The sequence below is a fragment of the Furipterus horrens genome, unplaced genomic scaffold (genome assembly GCF_987537825.1).
Source record: "Furipterus horrens unplaced genomic scaffold, mFurHor1.1.pri manual_scaffold_8, whole genome shotgun sequence".
Taxonomy (NCBI): Eukaryota; Metazoa; Chordata; class Mammalia; order Chiroptera; family Furipteridae; genus Furipterus; species Furipterus horrens.
The window spans coordinates 27,058,334-27,078,348 of NW_028327178.1; the positions used below are offsets into that span (position 1 = coordinate 27,058,334).

General features: G+C 47.8%; 1 protein-coding gene across 50 annotated transcripts in view; it reads left to right on the top strand.

The window, feature by feature from the left end:
• The window catches only part of CELF4 (CUGBP Elav-like family member 4), a 292,526-nt gene extending 285,559 nt beyond the window's left edge, over positions 1–6,967 (top strand). For 40 of the 50 annotated variants that reach the window (XM_090285597.1, XM_090285593.1, XM_090285595.1 and 37 more), the window contains one exon: positions 4,814–6,967. Coding sequence is in view for 14 of the 50 variants with exons in the window: in XM_090285584.1 (XP_090141710.1) it covers positions 4,814–4,840 (27 nt within the window). In the remaining 36 variants the exon portion in view is untranslated. Of the gene's footprint in view, positions 1–2,764; positions 2,852–4,813 lie in introns of those variants that run through there. The other 10 variants (XM_090285580.1, XM_090285581.1, XM_090285582.1 and 7 more) reach the window with 2 other exon arrangements.
• Positions 6,968–20,015: the final 13,048 nt, after the last annotated feature.

Here is a 20,015-nt window from a genome sequence, read left to right on the forward strand (position 1 = left end):
AAGTTCGCTAGCAAGCTCTAGGGCCCCAAGCTGAGGGTGGCTCTGGCTTGAAGGACGCTGAGTGTCATGTCTGACTCCCATGGGAGGCCTATCCCTTCTGGGCCACAGGCTTTTGCACAGTGTTTGCTCTGACCTTTGTGGACATGGGTGACTTTGGTTTGGCCTGTGCAGCTGGGCTGTGGCTTGGGCCTGGGCCTTCCCTGGCTAGAGCCCAGTTCTGGTAGGACCTGGCATCTGAATTGGTTCAGTCTGGCCATCATTTCCTCACCCAGGTCATGAGTTGGAGCCTCCCAGGCCTGATTCAAGGTCCCCCGTGCTGGTCAGTGACCCTGCCACCATAGGGCTATGTTCTGTGAGGCCCTTCAGGAAGGTGGCGAGGAAGGGGGTCCCCCAGCAGGAAGAGGCACAGCTGTTCCCTAGTGAAGAGAGTGGTCAGCTGTTTACATGAAGAACCTTGGGGAGGCCCCTTGGGGGTCACATGAGTGTGCAAGTGTGTCTGTGTGTCTGGAGGAGTATATGAGGAAGCCTTAAGGAGGGGCTCTGTGGTAGGTAAGCTGGATGCCCCAGCACTCAGGACAGTGCCAGGCACTGAAGGGCAGATGGGGGAAAGCTGGGGGCAGGCAGAGGAGCACAGCAGAACAGGGAGGAGTGAGTACCTGTGAGCTGCTCAGGACTGGGGGAGGGGCGACAGAGATGGAGGGTTCCCCAGGGGTCCCTTAGTTGTACTTGCCATGGCTGACAACTGATGGCATTACCCTCCTCCATTTTAGGCCTCTTCTCCCACCCAAAGGGACCTGCCAGTTGGATGTCCTGGGTGTGTCTAAGGGCTGTCTCCTAGGAGGGGCTGGTAAATCAGGGTAGGGTGGCATGTCAGGACTTGGTGGGCATGCAGTGGGCCCTGTTCTGCATGAGGGAGATCTGCTGTTGGAAGAGCAAGAACCCAGCTTGGCCCAGCAGGTTGGACAGAGGTCTGGGGAGAAAGTGGAGCTGGGAGCTATTCTGTGAAGGCAGAGCTGAAGGCTGGGTTTGAGCTTAAAATAGTCACCTCTCAGCTCCTTTGCAGTTTCTCCACACTGACACTTCACGATCCCATCCCGGGCTTCCCTTCCACCCTCCCGTGAAGGAAAACAAAGCTGAGAGTGAAGTTGGCTGCAGCTGCCTGGTGGCTCAGAAGCTCTGCAGATAAACCCAGTGCCTGGATGCTGCTGGGGAGGGGGTGGGGAACAAGGTCAAGTGTAACCATGGATAGGACAGAGGGGTGGCACTCCCCAGATCCCTGGCTAGCGGTAAAGGACTGTGAAATTGTGAGGAGTGCAGAAGACCACTCAAAGTGGAATTATTTGATGATGCTTGATAGAGAAGAGAATCTAGCCTCAGCCTAGGGCTGCACCATTAAAGAAGGCAGCCAGGGCCTGTGAGACAGGTCAGCCTAGAAAGCTGTACATGGAGGGCTGTGGGTATAAAGGAATGGAGAAGAAGGTGGAGTGGGGGAGGTCAGCAGAGCAAAAGTGACAGCAGCAGAGCCTGGAGGTCAGGGCCATAGCACTCCCTTCTCTGGTGGACCGTCCTTGTTTGTGTCACCTACCCTGCAGGGTGCCCGCAGGTTTCCATAGGGCCTAAGCATGGGTCACAGCTGTAGAGCCTTTTCTAGGCTCCATGGGCCAGAAGCAACCTTCCTTGGGCCACATGGGCCACTTTGGGAGCAAAGCAAAGGGTGTGAGGTGATCATGAAATGAAATCAATAGTGTCAGGTCATGTTTGTAGATTTCTAGGAACACTGATGTGATTTCCTCTGAATCTGAAAACCAGACATGTTCATTTGCTGAAGGTTCTGAGGAAAGAGAGTTGAGGCAGAGTGGACGGGGAGAGAATCATGACATCCTACAGTTGGCTCTCTTGGAGAGGAGATGCCCTTCTCTGGGACAGTGGCCAAGGTGGGACCCGAAGGGTGGGAGGGCTGAGTTGCTGCCAGCATGGACTGTACTATGGGAGCAAAGTGTCTCATGGATGGACCTCATGGATCCAAGAGTCACCTTAGCCAGCTTCTGACCCACCCGGCAAATCAGGGTCACCCTGACAGCCCCCACCTGCTGATCCACAGGCTGAAGCAACAGAAGGCTGGGGAGGTGAGGAGAGCTTGGTGCCTGGGGGAAGAGAGAAAGAATCAAGGGTGATAGAAAGCAGAGGTGTGCTCCCTGATCTGCTTGCTGGCCAGGGTGGTTCGAGGGGCGATTCTATTTTTTTCTGGCCCCCTCACCAAACCGCCCATGCCCCCTCCCCTCCCCAACGCATGATGGGTGCCCTTAGTGGCCCTGTGTGAGGTTCTGCTACTGTTCACAGTGTACCATGTGTCTGCATAAACAGCTGTGAGTGTGTGTGTGTGTGTGTGTGTGTGTGTGTGTGTGTGTGTTGACGTGCCCATGTTGTTTGTCTGCCGGCTTCCTCCATCCTTTGAGTTCTTTTCAGTTCTCTTATGATTTGACTGCTGTTCTCTCATCAGAGCTTTTAGATTGATGCTGTGGTCTGGTGCTGTATAAATATTTTTCCTTTTAATTTTGTTTTAACTTCTTCCTTGCCCTTCTTCACCCTCCACCCAACTCTCCCTGCCCTCTCACACTCCCCTACCCCCTCCACCCTGCCCTGCCTCTTCCTTCCCCCTTGCCCACACTCTTGTCCTCTCTCTCTCTCTCTCTCTACATATATAAATATATATATAAATCTTTTCTTCTTTTGTCATTCAATCAAATTCCAACATCCCAACCAGGGCCAGTCAAATCCACCACAGTCTCGCGCTGAGCTAGGAATAAAGTTCACGTAATCACATGAGAGTGGAGAAAACAGTCCCCCATCCGTAAGTTCAAATCAACTCAAAGTTCACAGTGTGACATGATGGCGTCATGTAACAAGGCTAAGAATCGGTTGCATGACAATTGCCGTCAAGTTTCGTGGAGGTGCTGTGATTGGAGCGTTTTTCTTGGATGTTGTATCAGTTGATGATTGGCCAGTCATGATCACACGTGCATTCTCTTGACTTTTGTGCTGCCACGATCTTTTTTGCTGTGCTCATTTTTGTTTCGTTCTTGGTGCTTGCAGTGGTTTTACTTTCTGTTGTTTGGTTTTTCTTGTTCAGCGTTTTTTATGCTTCTCTAGATGTCACATAGAGAAAAAAAAAAAACAAAAGCACAAAAAAATAGTAAAAATAAAGATGAATTCCTAAATGATCGAACATAGGACCATTTAACAGTGTGCAAACCATTATTTTTTTTTCTTAAAAATAAGGAAAACATCTTAAAAAATGCGTGGTTGATTTACTTGCACTTGAAAATATTGTGATTTTATTTTTTTCTAGAAATTTGGGGGCCTTTTTCAATTGACACTTTCCTGGGTCTGGTCTTTTTCCAGTTAGGCCATTTTAAATCTCACTTCAAAAGGAAAAACAAAAACAAAAACAAAAACAAAAATCTACAGTAACAGAATGATACCAAAAAAATTCTAAACCAAAAAAACTGGAGTACAAAGCCAGAGGCCTCTGAGAGAGAGCCTGGTAACAATTATAAGGTTTGTATTGTAGCCACTTCTGCTAAATTAATCGTGGGGAGGGAAGGCTGGGGACTGGGGTTTCGGGAGGGTTTTTTGGTTGGTTTGGAAAAAACAGTACTGACAAAAGCAAAATGCACCTTTTTGTTTACAACTGAAAAAGGGTCCTCGACAAGTGTTTTTTAATTTTATTATTATTTTATTTGGTGTTGTAATTGTTTAGACTGCTGTGTACGGTTTGCTGTTTGTTGAATCAACAGTGTGAAAAACCTGCCAGCATGGATTGATATACGCATGACGTTGCCCCCTCAACTGGGGGCTTTGCAGTTCTAACTTTCTTGATGTAACCAGTCACCCCCATGTATAAGTGGAAGCTGCTTGCTAGAATGGAGATGAGTCTCATTTGTTAATTCACAGTGATTAAGCATTCTCCTTCTGATTCTAGTCAGATCATGATTTTTTTCCTTAAAAGCAAAACAAAACACCAAAAAGCCACCATTCAAAACAAAATTGAGAACTGTCTAAGTCTAATGATTAAATCCGTTCTAACTTCTTTTAGATTCTCCCATCCACCCCCTTGAAGTTCTGAATTTCCTCTAAATTCCCTGGCATGTATGAGAAAATTATTGTGTGTGTGTGTGTATGTGTGTATCTATGCATATACATACACACATATCCATGTATATCCACATATGTGCAGGTGAATATATGCTACACATATATCCAGATATACATATATATACATAGCCTCGCAAATAGTTACTGACTTTGGGAAAGAAGTGGTTGGCTGGAAATTGGGCAAGGATTCAGCAAAATTCATGTCATGGATCTTTCTTCCTTTTCCTCAAAGGGGGAGGAGTGGGCTGGGCTGCTAGATTTTTGCTGTCTCATTTGCTAGGCTTCTGTATACATATTGTATCTGGGCTAGATCCCTCAGATATCAGTTTAATTATGAATTCATATCCCACAGTCCCAAATTCTTCCCTTAGAAGCCACCCTCCAATTCAGAACTCTGAAGGAACGCAAATCGAGAACCCCTCTCCCAATAGCTAAACCTCAGCTAACTAGACCTCCCAGTGGTTTCTTACTCTGAATAGAAGAGTCAATTTCTTCTTTATGTATCATGATCATGACTAATTCTCATACTGGTCTCTCCCCTCCCTCCCACCATCCCCCAGAGCTCCCACCCTAACCCCCAGGCAGGTTCCTTTTGGTGTTTGGATGCATTTTGTGTTTCCTCTCTTGGCTTAATCAGCCCCGATTTTCTTCATTTTAGGGCAGGATGCTGAACGGGCTACATTAAAAAACAAACCTCTCTCTCTCTCTATTTATAAATGAGAACTGTTGGATGACATCTTTGACATATCAGCCAATATCAATCAAGCTGAGGACTCCAGACACTCTGTGACTGTAACATTTCTTCAAGGAAAGTATAGCGTCTATGGAGTTCAGAGGGCACGTGTTTGGGGGAAAATACATATGACATAAAGAAGAAGATGAAGAAAAATGAGAAAAAAATACAAAAAGGCAACTTTTAAAACAAAATCACTTGAGGCCAGATGGGGAGGCTGAAGGGCTGGGAACTGGAAAGAGACGCTGCTTACCGATCCCTGGGGCTTTTCCAGCCCATGGGCGCCTGAGGCAGGTTGGGGCAAGCGGTGTGGCGGGACCTGGTCCCCAGGGCGCGGCTGGGAGGCCGCCACTGAGCATCTCTATCTGTCATTCCTTTAGCTATTTAGGGACCAAAGGACCAAACTTTTTATTGCAGATGTGTAGCTCTATGTCAAATAGAGGGGGAATGGAGGGGAACCTCCTTCCTGCCTCCTGGCTGTTCTTGAAACAGCTTAGAGCGATTCTATGAAAAATGTAATTTAAAAAAATTAAAAAAAAAAAAAAAACACAAAAAAACACAAAAATACAAAAAAAAAAGAAAAGAAAAATAATGCTTAAATGCTTTTAAAACAGCAAGATAATAGTTCTTTGATACTTTGAGAGGCGCTTTGATTACCCTCATTCAAGTCTAAGACACTTTCCTACGGTTTTCTGTATTATATGTCTGGAGGGAGCTGTTAAGATTAACAAATTGGTGGATATTGGGGGAAAGCAACAAAAATATTAAAACTCATTAACCTTGAAGTGTGAGAAAACAAGGAGGGGAAAAAAAAAGGACTTACAAGGCAAGAGAATTGTGAAAAGTCTGTAAATGCTTCTAACTCTTACCCCCCTCTTAAAAACATAATAGTTGTACAGAATTTTAAAAAGGAGAAGTTTAAAATACCTATATCATAGAAGAAAAATTAGAGGAAAGCAAAAAATAAAAAAAAATAAAAAAGGAAAAAAAAAACTTATAGAAGTTAGCATTACTGCTAAAATCCCAGATGTTGTAGGACTGTACTTTTGTAGAGTTTAGACTGAGCATCAATCCCTTCTCCCCGCGAGTGCTGTCGGGCGACGACACCGTTGACCCCGAGGGCCAGGCGGACTGGCCGGACCTGTGGGCCCCTGGCTGCCCCCGCCCGTGGAGGCCCCGCCCTGGGCAGGAAGGCCCGCGCGGCAGCCGCAGCCGCCCTCGCCTCGCTTCGCTCCGGAGCTGCGTGCTCGCCCGCTCTCCGCAAGCCCTGGACACCTTCTGCTTCACTCGCCTTCCATGCTTGCTCCAGAGACTTTCCGGGCAAGGGAGACCTGGGAACTTTCATCGTAAAACAACGAAACAACACACACACACAAAAACCTTAAACAAGAGAGAGAAAAATAAACAATCTTTGAAGAATTTCTGAAACTGTTTACAAGGAATTTTGAAAAACAGGGATGTTTAAATGATGCCGGCTCTGTTTTTCTGTAAATAAATTTGCATATTTTGTAGGACTTTTAATTGTAATGATAGAGAAAAAAACAAGGAAAACTATTTAATGAAAGCACGATATTTATCTTTGGTAAATGACTTTAGAGCAGTTAAAAAAGACGTTGCTTAAAAAACTCAGAATCAGAAAAAACACTGATTTATTTAAGAACACATATATTTTAAAGTATAACATATTTATTATAATTTATTTGCACCGTTGGGAAGACTTGCTTTGGCATTCTGCCTCGATACCCTCCTCTCACTGACGTCCAGTTCATCTGGAGGCCAGAGGGCTCGCGGACCTACCATTATTTTCCTTGTTTTAGAAAAACAATTATCTGGTTCCTCTCAGGCCTCCTGACTTTCCTTTCTATTTTGTTGGTTAGTTATTTTTAAATTTTTCCTTTTCTTTCTCTTGGCTCCTCCTTTTAGGATGTCCAGATGTTGTAAAAAAAAAAAAAAAAAAAAAACAGCTGCAGTTCAGTACAACTGCTCTTTTCACACTCAACTCCCTAAAACTCCTTGTAACCTTCTGTAACTATTGGATGACGCTTTCTCCAGCTTAGCCCTAAATAAAGCACAGTTTAAAAAAAAGTCTCTTTTTCAGTGGTCTCTGCTTCTTGGAATCTGGCCTGCTGTGGCTCATGGCCCCAAGGCTGGCCACACGGCCCCAAGACTGGACACGGAAATAGCTGTGGTCCTTCTCCTCATGGCATCTGCCAGCAGCCCTCTTATACAGCCTAGATAGTGTGCAGGGCTCCTTGGGAGGTGATGGGAGCAATAGAAAGAGGTCCTGTCCATACTTAGAAACATTTCTCTCCACTGATGTGTCCCTGAAAGGCTCTATGACAAACCCGTATTTTTGGTTCCCTGGCAGGGATGGCCAGTGACCAAACACAGCAGAAAGTCCCCCTTTCCTCCCTAACGGGGGGGAAATTGAGGTCACTGACCTGAGCTCGGGTGGGAGCAAGGTGCTGGGAGGCAGTGGAGGCAGGGACCACAATTCAGGAAGAAGGCAGAAGACACGACCCAAAACTTGCCACCAACCATTTTGCTTTTGGTCTTGCACCTTCCTCTGTGTCGACGGTTTGCATGGATGGAGGAAACTAAGGATTCTGGATGGTGCCCTCAGAGTCAAGGTTCTGATGGGAGGGAATGCAGAGGGAGGAGGTTGCTGGGGGGATGGGGACTGCCCATCTCCAAACCCTGAATGCCAGGGGAGGTGTGAGAAGAAAGGTAATGAAGCATCAGGGGCCCTGGATCAGGAAAGACATGAACCAGGATGGGGGAGGGGGTGGGGGAGGGGTGGGGGAGGGGAGGTGGAAGAGAGGGGACAGCTTCTGAGGTGATGCACAGCAGCCACAAGCCTGCTTCAGGCCCCATCCTGGCCCATCTCATCCCCTCCCCCAGCCTGCAGTCCTGAAGCCTGATCTAGGAATGGGCAGACTCCCACCTAGGGTCCCATTTCTCTCTGTGTAAGGTGCGGGGAAGCTGTGTGGTTTCAGATGCCTGGTTGGGGAGACAGAGGTCTCTGTCTGTCTATATGTGCCCCACTTCTGTGGGAGAGAGGGGAATGGCTTCAGCCCTCACCTGTCTTCTCCAAGGGAGAGTAATAGAGAGCAGAGCTCCGAGATCCAGCTACAGAGCAATACCGAGAACCCCGTGCTGCATCTCATCTCCCTTCCCAGGGCCAGGGGCCAAGTCCATGTTTCTCGCACTAGCCCCTGAAATGTTAGCTTGGGGAGAAAGGGCCTTCCAGCAGAATGGGGCAGACCTTCAAGCCTGGACTTGAATGTGGAGATGGTTCCCAGATGAGTCTCCATATCCCCGAAACTAACCCACACCTCCTCCCTGCCCAGGGTCCCGGCTGCAAGCCCAGGGTCCCGGCTGCAAGCCCAGGGTCCCAGCTACAAACCCAGGTGACAGCCTGCTTTGCCCATTCTGGGGAGCCTGTGAGGCTCTGGACTTTTTGGAAGGATTTACTGCAAATTGCTGGAGGTCAGACGGGGTGATATGCTACTGTGTAAGTAATAGAAAGGTGTTTTCTAAGTAATTCTTTGCGTTTTAAGCCTCATACTATTCAAAACTGAGGTTTCTGTTGGACATTTGCAATCGAAAGGCAGTGAGTTTGCTGGAGGATGACAAACCTCAACATCCCCTCCTGCTGTCACTGTCGAAGACCCTGGGGAGCCTCACTGGCCTCCGCAGACAGCTCCTGTTTTTGGTTTGCACCTCCCCACGGTGTCCCCTTCTCTCCGGCATAGCCCGCCCACCTCCTCTGCCCCTGGAGCTGCCTGCAGGGACCAGAGCTGAGAAGCAGGTCAGCCAAATTCTGCTCTGTTCCAGGCATGGTCGACCTAGAGGAAGGATAAAAACACAGGGCCTAGATTATGAGTATGTCAGTTCTTGAAAGTAAACCCTCTATTTAAAAACCACATACAAAGTAACTAATGGATGCTTGGCACAATGAAGAGAGAATACAACTTGTTAACCTCTGGAGGAAAGCCACAGATTCTTTGAAAACTAGCTGAAAACTCTCAGGTCAGTTTTCACATTGTTGCAGAGAGATGGGGGTCCCACAGCTCATTCATCATCCCCTGGTTAAGAATTCCTGGTTTGCAGTATTAAGAAAACCCAAGACACAATTCTCATTAACTTCTACTTATGTTCTATGGCTTATATTCCTCTGCTGTTACTCTACCTGCAGCGTGTAATTCCTTTACAGCTTCCCTATTTTAAAAGACTTTTTCTTATGATAAATCTTTTACCTCAAATTTAATGAAAAGTAGAGATACCTGCATAAAGAACTTCTATGTACCCACCACCTACTATCAACATACATCAGCTCGTGAGTACTTTTGAAGCAAATCCCAGCTATACAGTCATTTCATGGGTAGATACTTCAGTTTCCCCTCATGTTTCTCGTTGCAGCACTGACGTCTGAAGGCTGGCTCTGGCCTGGGGGCCGCGGCACCCACACTGCAGCAGCATGGGGGGAACTGCAGCCCCACCCAGCCCTACTCAAGGGTGGGCCCTGGCTCCTGGGGTGAGCTCCAGGCCGCCCTCCAACCTGGTGCCAGGTGGCACTTTCAAAGGTCTTTCTGCTTTTCCCCTGCCCGCTTTGTGCTCTTCTCTTCTCTCTCACTTTTTTCTTCTCCCCTTCCTCTGCTTTCTGTGTGATGCTCATCTGAAAAGAGTCTGTTTATTGAGAACTTCCAGTTAATGGCTACCATCTCCTTGGTTTTTCTAAAGGTCTGAGTGTTTTCTATTCTGAGCTTGATCTCACTTAGTCTTGCACACAGAGCAATAGTAGAGTGAGACAGATGTCCCAGGGTGCCCCTACCCACAAGAGTGGCCTCGAGTCCTGGAAGGCAAATCTGCAGCTCCACCTGGTGTGGGGCCTGCAGGGCTGTCTTGGGAACTACACCGGGGTTGAACCCAGATGAGCATTCTCCTCAGGGTAAGGCGGATAAGGGACATTTGGGCAGTCAGGTCGGGGCCCTGCCCCACCCAAGTGACAGCATCAGGCTTGCTTGTGAATGCCATTTGTCTATCTCCCAAAATGGAATCTGCCCCAAATAAACATGATCAGCTACCACTGATGTCCCACCTCCGACAGACTGTTCAGCCCTGGCAGTCAGATTCTCGGTCAGCGTTGATTCACTGCCTGCCTGAATGGGCTAAGGAAGGAAGGAAAGAACAGATTGCAGACAATTGAAGGCACGTTCCAAAGAGGTAGGTCTTCTGGAAATGCTTTTGAAGTAATAACAGCACATTTGGCATAGGTGCCTACCTTCCTGGCTCTACTGCCCATCACTCTGTTTCTCTAAGCTGTCCTCCCTCTTGTTACCTGCCCTCCTCCCCCACCTCAGTCTCTGGTCTTCAGCACCGCCAGATGCCCTGGGGCCTGGCTAGTAAGAGCAGTGGAAGGCTGGACAGCTAGCACCAGTACCCCAGGCCCGTCCTTGTCACCCCAGCTTCACTTCCCTCATGCTAGCCTAACTCCTCATCTGCAGGGAACCTTGAGTCTCTCCACCCCTCTCGCTTTCTTTGTGAAGGTCTAATCAGATTTGCCCAGGGTTGGGGGCTGGAGACTAATGCATCAGAGTGAAAAAGGCATGGGCTTTGACGTCAGACTGGGATGCAAATCCAGTGCTCTTGAATACCTTCTGTGCTCCTTTTAGAAGAGTTACTTAACCTCTCTGAGCTTCGATTTCCTTATCTCTAAAATGGGGATAATAATACATACACACACACACACACACACACACACACACACAGAGCCTAAGAGTTATAAGGAATAAATAAGATACAGCCACACACGACTACATCCCACCCCAAGGATTCTCTAAGTTATAAATTCCTTTGTAATGCAGACACTCTGAATGAATAGTTCAGGCCCCAATCCCCTCCTCCTTCCCTTCCCTTTGTTACATGTTCCATTGACGATTCACGTTCCAACCGAAGCAAGCTTGAACTTGACATGAAACCATTTTAGTCATTTTCTGTTAAGTCCAGTCAGCTTGGGACTCCCAGAGAATCCTTGTTGTGTGGAGGTACACATGTCTGTGTCTCACTACTCACACCCTTTTCCAGGGACCCCAATTAGCTGATGCTCCTAGGCCCCTTCCTCTCACTTGGCCATTTCTTTTTCCCAAGAGCATTGCCTGCACCACTGTGGCTCTTATTGTCTGCAGCCATCCTCCTCCTGGTTCTTATGGCCTCAGGTTGCATATTAAATTTGGTCTTTGCAGGTTAAAAATGTTATCTATTTTTTTGAATAGGTAACATATCCATATATTTCAAAAGTCAAAAACTACGATAAAGTGTACAATGAAATCTCTTCCTCCCAGCTCCGAATCCAGCCACCCATTCCAGCGTGTTATTCATTGCTGTTTACCCTGGTCTCTAGTGTGCAGATGTGGGGTACACTGGTGTGAGGAACTCAGCCATCATCCTTTACAACAGAAAGACCCAGTGCCAGGCAGTGACGTGCCCAGGCTCCCACAACTGGCCCACGGGAGTCCCACAGATAAGCCTAGGCCCAGGGGTGCTCAGGACCCCACAGGATGGGCAGAGGAATCAGGCCCTGCCAGTCACACTCTTATCACTGGGGCTCTACTCTATGAGGCTTGGGGGTACCTGTCACTTATGGGTGCTTGCTCTGAGCTAGACACTGTGCTTAGAGCTGCTTGATTATAATCTCAACTAATTCTCTGAAGTAGGTGTCCTCCTATCTGATGAGGCAACAGGCTCAGGGAGGGTAAGTCCTTGCTGAGATGACTTAGGGTCAGGCTCAAGCCCAGCGCCGTCTGCAAAGCTGTGCTCTTGGTCTCTACATCCTGTGTCCCTGGGTTGTAAACTCTCGGCGCAGTTGCTCCCCTCCAACCCTCCTCTCATGTCTTCCACTTCCCTTCCCTTCTCCACCTCACATTTTTAAAATAATTCCAATTTTTACCTTTAAGAAATGGCATCACCTATATTGACTTAGTAGTATCAGTCCTTTCCTTCCCTTCTCTCCTTGATCATCTCGGCTGAACTTCTTCAAGGTGAGTGACAAGTTAGGAAACACATTGCTCAGGGGTCCATGATTCTCCCTGCCTGGCAGCACTTGCTGGGGGTAGGGACAGAAGGGAGAGCATGCAAGGAGAGGGAAATAACCCAAAGACCCGCTTAGCTTTCATTATTAATGAAGAGAGGAAATTTAATTGAAATAAATGTAATATTTATTAACGTTTTATGCGGCTACCTGAAGTTCACAAACCTTTTGAGCTGCATCAGCTCTGTTTTCCCAGTACACTGAACTCTGGAGAAAACTATAAGCAAATTCTTAAGGTCCATACAAATGTTCTCCCTCACAAAAATTAAGGGGCAATTTTAACCATTTCTGAAGGACCTATCCTCCTCCAAGTAAGGTATAGAGGTTCCTCTCATCTCCAGAGTCTTCATGGAATCATCTTTGCCATTGCCCCTCTTTCCTTAGCTCCTCCAGGGGCCCATCTTAGGGGGCCAGGGGCACTGGGATGGCAGGAAATCCAGTGGACCCAGGTGCTGCCAACCCCATGCCCCTTCCACTTTTCCTCTTGGGGCCCAAAGAAGAGCTTCAGAGTAAGGTGCCTGCAATTCATTTTCACCTTGCATGATGGAAAGGATCATGGGTTCCATGCCCCTGACAAGCAAAAGACCACTGCGGGATCATGTGGTAGAACGAGGCAGGGGCCCAGGAAAACGCTGACAAGGGAGGCAAGTAGCCCAGGTTGGGGAGGAGACACATGGGCCAAGAACTGGAGGGTGAACAGGCTAAACAGAGCCTAAGGGAGGGGGGCATGGAGGAACAAAGGACCCCAGACCTTTTGAAGAACTGCAAGATGTCTTAGGTAGGTGGGAAATATACTCAGGAGGACACAGGCCTTATTTAAAAACAACCCACTTACAGACCACCCAGACACTCATGCCATCTCAGTCAACCTTCTAGTTAACAACACTGGATCCTATTTTACAAACAAGCTGGAGTGGTGTGCTGAAAGTCACATGGTGCAGCAGATCTGGGCTTTGAACCTGGGTCCCTCGATGGCAGATTCCATGCTTGTAATCATTGTATTACATTGGAAGAGGTGACCACGCAAAATGCCTCTTTACTTGGAAGCCTCTTCACTGACTTGTCAAGCCTCAAAGACACACAGTCTAACCACAGGTGAGAGTGGAGGTAGGGCTGTCCTGGGGAGGTGCAGGCCTCCTTGCATAGTGAGCAGGTGTCCTGGGTCTCACAGATTCGGCCCAACTCCAACGAACGTGCCTCTCACTCTCCACTAAGTGCTGGGAAAGGCAGAGGAGGTGGGAGGAGGCTCCGGTGGGACATCATGACTGCCCTTAGTCTCGCTCTCGGGATGAGAGTCCCCTGGATTAGAGAAGGCCAGTGTTCACCCACCACTTCCTAATGCTTTCAGCTCTGGGCAGAGGATACTTGTTGCCTTGCCGGAGTGCTGAGTAACCAGAAGAGGTCTCTGGCCCCAACACATCCCCATTTAATCAAGAACTAGAGAGCATTTGTGCCTTCAGCACAGAACTCAATGCACATAGTAGGTGCTCAATAATGTTTGGAATGTATCCCAGGAGTCCTTCTGAAGCACCCCAGGCCCAGCACACTCTCAACAAGGCCCTTCAGCACCCCCTTGCCCCAACTCTGACCAGGGACCCGAAGATGCTGGTGGTTCCAGTCTCCTCAGTACCCTGGGGGCTCCTTGGATCACAAGCATTTGGGACAGGGTCTGATAGGGACCCTCAAAAATGGCTTATGGATACTGATTCTCATGTTATTCCAGGTTTCTGACAATTCCAATTCTCCCTGTCCTTAGTTCAGGGTGCACCTGCTCCAGGGGCCCCACTTCACAGGGCCTGTGCTCCCACTACTCTGCACTACGTGTGGGGCTCCCTCCTTAGCCGAAGGCTCTGAGGGTAAGAGGTGAATTGTCTCCTTTCCTGATCTGTCTCCTAGCACTGGGCTGGTGAAAGAGGGTAGTAAGAACACGGCACAATTCTGAGGGTTTAAATGGAATGTGCCAAATCATCAATCTATGCTATAATTAGTGGGTAAAGGATAGATGAGAAACAGTATTTACATAGTCTCAAAGTAGCCCCCCTCCCGCCACCAAAAACACACACACACAGGATACTTGTAAATTACAAAAGCAAGGTTACTGATTTTATAGTGGAGGAACCTGGCAGACATCATCTTAACCAGGTGATCAAAGTTAATATCACGTGGAGTTTAAGAAATAGCTATCAGGAGCCTCATGGTATGATTTACTGAGAAGGACACAGCGTCACTATTCTTGCTGGGAATGCAGAAGAAAACAAACATACCCAAACTGTGGAATATTCTACAAAATAAATGGTTTGTACTCATCTGAAGACACATGTCAGTTGAAGCAACTTAGGACCATAGATTCGATCCTGGGTGAGAATTTATTTTTCTTTTGTTAAAAAGCATATTTGAAGCAAGGAAACTTAAAAATGAAATGTGGAAAAATTGAAATAAGGTCTGTCTATTAGATCATGGCACAGTATTAATGTTAATTTCTTGATCGTGATCACTGTACTGTGGTTATGTGAGAGAATGTCCTTGTTTTTAGGAAATTATGCTGAACTATTAGGGGAAAGAAGAGTATTATGTCTGGAATTTACTCTCAAATATTTCAGAAAAGATGTGTGTTTATATGTGTGAGATTAAGTGGGTGAGGAGTGCACAGGGAATCTTTGTACTATTTCCAAAACTTTACTGGAAGTCTGAATTCAAAATGAAATGTTTGGAAAAAAATGAGAAGCCCCCCCAATATGGACATTAGAAGTGGGTGTCCAGGGCAGCATGATGAGGCCATGGTGCGTTCTGCCTGCAGCCCCTCAATGAAATGCTACCTAGCCTTGGGTCCTGGGGATGCCTGTCCCCACTCCTGTCCCTCGGAGCAGCCTGTCTAGCAAAGGCAGAAGACAGCATCATCTTCAGTTCTGAAGAGAGAAGGGACAGGTCTGAAAATACTAGAGGTGGAGAGTGGAGACTGGGGTGGGGATGGGGAGGAGGGTGGTGAGCGACCCACAGGACCCTTAGGGACGCAGGTGGACCACAGCTCAGGGGTCCCCACTCTGGAACAGCTCTTGACTTTGTTGGCTTACAGCCCTCAATGCTGGGGTCTCGTGTCAGGGCTGCTGAGGCAGAGGTGACCAGCACCAGCACAGGGGATGAGCTGAAGGCTCTGACAGTCTCACCTCTTGGGAAGGCAGCCCAGGCTGGTGGGAGAGGTGAATGGCATTCTAAAACCAGGGAAACACGCAATGTGGTGTTCTGCTGGGGGCCAGTGAGGGCGCTGGGAGTGCTGCCCGAGGTGGGACATGCAGCAGTGGGCAGCAAGGGCTGGGTTCACCTGGCTGTCACAAAACCCTCAGCTCTCCATGCTACCGAGGGGCTCCTGCTCCTTGCCAGCCCTCAGATTTAATTATAAAAGCACCTGATATGTTTGAAGTGCTTTGTAGTTGGTTACCCAGCAGGTGCACGCGCCTCCTTTCATTGCCCCCCACGCGGGCTGAGCCAGGCACTGCAGGTGTGCCTATGTGTGCTATCTACACTTTGCAGACAGAGGCACTGAGCTCCCACTGAAGACTTGCATAGCGCCACACAGCTACCGGGGCGGAGCCTCTGACGGAGCACCAGGGAAACTAGAAACTGTTGCCATGTACTGGAATCTCTGCAGGCCTCTCTCCATAGGGTCCTGCTGCTCCTTCAGGTCTAAACAGCAGCCTGGCATTCAGGCCGGGCCATAGGCTCACTCCCCTGGGGCTTCCTGTCTCCATGCTTTTGACATGTTGTTCCTCTGCCCGGATCACCCTTCCTTCCCTGATTTTGCCCAGCTCAAATGTCCCACCTTCTGGGGAAATTCTGGTTCAAGTTCCCTTCCTGGCGCTGCTGTTGAGGCCTCTGCGGCTGCACTGACTTCCAAGAGCTCTAACTGCAGTTCACGTGGTTCCAGCACTGCGGGTCAGGAACATCAGTGGGCCTTGCTTGGTATTGACACATAGCAGACAAACGTGCTTCAGATTTTAGCAAATACCAGGGATTCCTGAACTTTTTGGACTACAGATTCTTGTGAGAATCTGATGAAAGCTACGAATCCTCTGGTCCATGTGAGCATCCAGGTGAGGAGTGAGGAGAAAGAGGACTCTCAAACCAGACTGATGCTCTGGGAACAGATTTCACATCACGGGAGAGTTTTCATTTCCAATAGAGCCGACTGTGACACTGCCTCCTGGGTGGGACAGAGTCCACTCGGGTCCCTGGTCTCATTTCTCTGCCCAAAGTTTCTCTGAAGCTCAGCTGGGACATCTCAGGGAGTACACCCTTAGCCAGGCCCTCCCTGCTCCTCCTCGGGGGTAAGAAGTAAGCAGAGAGGCAGGAACAGTTCTTCTGGGGTCAGTGGTCCCAAGTCCTTTTCTCAGATTCATTGCTACTCAACTATTTTTTTTCTCCAATGCAGTAAATCTCCTTCTGTTATTCTCCAAGTTGATATAGTAAGCTGTGTCATTTTGAGAAGAAATACATAATGGTATATTAGAGGAATATCTCCTCATTCATGCTTAGAAAAAATTTATTACAATGTAAGAAAGTCTGAATAGCATGAATTTATTATAATGATTTAACACTTCTGCACTTGAGTTAAGAATGCCCCTCCATAAATAACTGTCCCTGGAAAACATAGCACATTTACACAGTTTACCGTTTCCCAATGTTATATAAATCCAACAAGCTTAAATCACCTCCAGCTGGGGGGAGAACGCTGAACACCGGCCTGTGAAGTTCACCCTGTCTCAATGGGCAGGGGCAAGAAGCCAGAGAGCATGGTTTCCCTTCCTCCAGCCCCTCAGAACTTAACGGGCTGACACGTGGGGGAGAGAAGGATGAGGAGGGAAAAACCAGTTTACACCAGTTTACACCTGCAGAACAGGTGAAGCGCAGTGGGCCTTGGACATCCTAGCTGTGATCAGGACACTGTCCGTGTGGTGGTGCCCATGAGGGACCAGCCGAGGCCGCCCAACTGTGCACAGCAGCAGGGGAGGGAGAGGCAGTGTGGATGCCCTTTCCAGGTGTCAGGCAGGGCCTGATTTTCCAGTCAACCTTCTGCTTTCTCACAAACTCCAACACTGCTCTGTCATCCTGGGCCTTCTGTTTCCTCCACTCACAAGCCCCTCTGAGTGCCCTCTGGCTCCCCTGGACATCCACCTAGCCCTGCTTTCAGGGACACTTCGGCCTTGTCATCCTGGCTTTCCTCCAGGCGACTTTCCAGGGTTAGGTCAGCATTCAGGGCACCAAACTTACAAGGTAGGGATTATCACCTCCATTTTTATGAATCACTTTATAAATTATTATCGCTGAGGCAACTTGCCTAAATGTAGGCAGCTCCCAAGCAGTAAGGCTGGGTTGATTCCAAGGTCAATATATGTTCTGCTTAGGCACGTGACCTTCTAACGGGGACAATATATAAGACAATACAGCACAGTTTGGGGTGGGCTCTAGCAGAGGCTCTGGAGTATTGCTGGAGCCAAGAGAAGAGTGTCTATAATGATGCCAGTATCAGGAAACATGAAAGCAGACTCATCCCAAACAGTAGGACCTGGGAAAGTCACACTGGCAGAAGAGAGCCAGGTGGCTTTGGGAGATAGCCAGGAGTTGTGAGTTGCAAGCAGAGCAGAGAAGGGAGGGTCGATAAGGTGCTGAACCCCGGTAGTGGCAATAAGAAGTGAAAGGGAGGATTTTAGAGGAAAGTAGGAAGTGTCCGCAAACCTCATACTCTGCTGGTGAGAGTGAAATGGTCAGGTTGTTTTAGAAAACAGTCTGGCAGTTTCTCAAAAAGCTAAACATAAAGTGACCATATGACCAGTAAATCCACTCCCAAGTATCTACTGAGAGGAATAAAAACATGTCCAACGACCACCAGGTTACCTATCCTGTTAGGGGAAAATCTGGGAAAATGCTGAGGAGCATCCTGGGCCACAAGAAGCCAAACAGATGAGACTGTCCCGATGAAGGTCCTGACACAGGTCATGCCTACTGGACTCCCAAGTACCGACCTGCTGGCTTTACTAGTATACCTGCCACCTCCACAGCCAAGGTAGGCCTCCTCCTCATTTTGGCCACTGTATTTTCAGAAGAGGGCTTACCTACAGCTAGAACAACCTTTATTATTTGGAGAAGACAGTCACAATCATTATGCTACTGGAGAGATTTGCCTTTTTCCCAGGGATATTGCTTTCAAGAGCCCTCCCATGGCCTCCACGTCTACCGACACAAATAGGTCCAGATGGCAGCACTCACTCCTTGAGTGTTAGAAACCTACAAGCCCCCAAGGAGTGGGCATGCTTAACATCTCACACATATATACACAGTTGTCCACATTAAAAATAATGTGTGTCACAGACTTCAGCTCCCTAGAGACTGTGACCATGGGCTTCATCCAATTCTGCTCCTTCAGGCCTGGCCCCTCCCCAGAGTCTCTGACCAGAAAATCTGTCATGACTATGGTGCTGGAAGCAGGACCAAGTGAAAAGAGTGGCTCTGAAGGAGGAGAGAGCCCCCCTGCCCCACCCCCCCGGAGCGTGCCTCCTGGAAGGGTGACTGTTGGTGAAAGCTTTTCCTTGATTAGCCTAGGTTTTCTACCCCAAGCACGTTGGGCACTGAGAGGTTCAACGGACACACTCTGTCCTTTTCCATTTTGCAAGCATTGATGGGTTTTTCTCTTGCAGAATGGTGGGTAGCAGGGGGGTGGGGGCAATGTTGCAGTACTACCTGCACCACCTCCAATATGTGCCCAGTCTTGTGTTGGGGAAGCGGCTGGAGGCTAGGCAAGCAAATCCCAAACAGTCACTTCATAGAAAGGAAAGGCACATTCCTATGTGCCAGACCATCTCTATTGGTAGTTAGTCTGCAATTAAGTTAAGCCTCCAGGCTCTACCTTTTCATTTACACACACACATGCGCGCGCACGCGTGTGCATGTATGTATGTACATACATGTATATATACACATCCCAAAGTAAGATACAGATTAAAATGTTAACATATATGGTTCAATTTATAATGAAAATATTAGACACAAATTCACCCAGGAAATGACTATAGGATAGAAAAGATGAATCGTGGGAGAATGTGGCATATGAAAACTTTTGACTGAGGCTCCGCTGAAAATCCATCTTTGCTCTTCCAAAGTATTCATTCAGGGGAAGTAAAGAAACCACCAAAACCCCATTCTGTGGCACATGACCCACAAAAGCCTTTAGTTTAGATCTCGCGTATGGTACTTTAAAGGTAAACAAGTTTCTTAAAGAAATCCCAGTTCTCATCTTGGCCCTTGTGACATCCTTCCACTCTGGAGGGCAGTAGGGACACTGGTGTCCAGAATGGAAGGGTGTGGCTGTGGGTGACCCCAGGGAGCTGGGTATAATTAAGGTGATCATGATACATGGGACAATATGGTTCTGGAAACCTAACTTGAACTGAGAAAATGGCCACCCATTTTTGCCACACCAAAGAAAAATTCTTTTTCAAAAAGCTTTCTGAAATGGGATAAAACTGGTTCAGTTACTCTCACTGGGATGAACTTTAAAGGGATATTGTAATCTGCAATGATTTTTTAATTTTTTAAATGAATGACTATGCTAGTTAGTCCTGACCTCATATTTAGCTTGGATTAAGGTTATGGTAGCGGTAGGCTCCATCCTTTTCTCCTCCAAAGAATGAAAAGACCCAAGTGAAAGAAGGTTGGGTAGAGGTGACAGGGCTTCAGCCTGAAGAGACAATGGGATTTAGACCTATCCAGAGAAGGATGCTGCTCAACAAGGCTTTTGTAGGCTGAAATAATCTAGTTTTGATAAAGAATTCAGGGAAGCCATGCCCTGAGTGGTCTGACCTTGGCTACCAACAATGAATGACAGGCTCTTGCTGATTGTAGTCCAAGCCTGGGGTTGGTGAAAGGGAGAGAAAATAAAAGCAACACCATCCAGATCAGATAAAGTTATCAAGTAATACACATCTAGGGACACACTTCCCCTTGCTCCCAATGACTGGAATGTTTTACACTCACTGGCTCTCATCA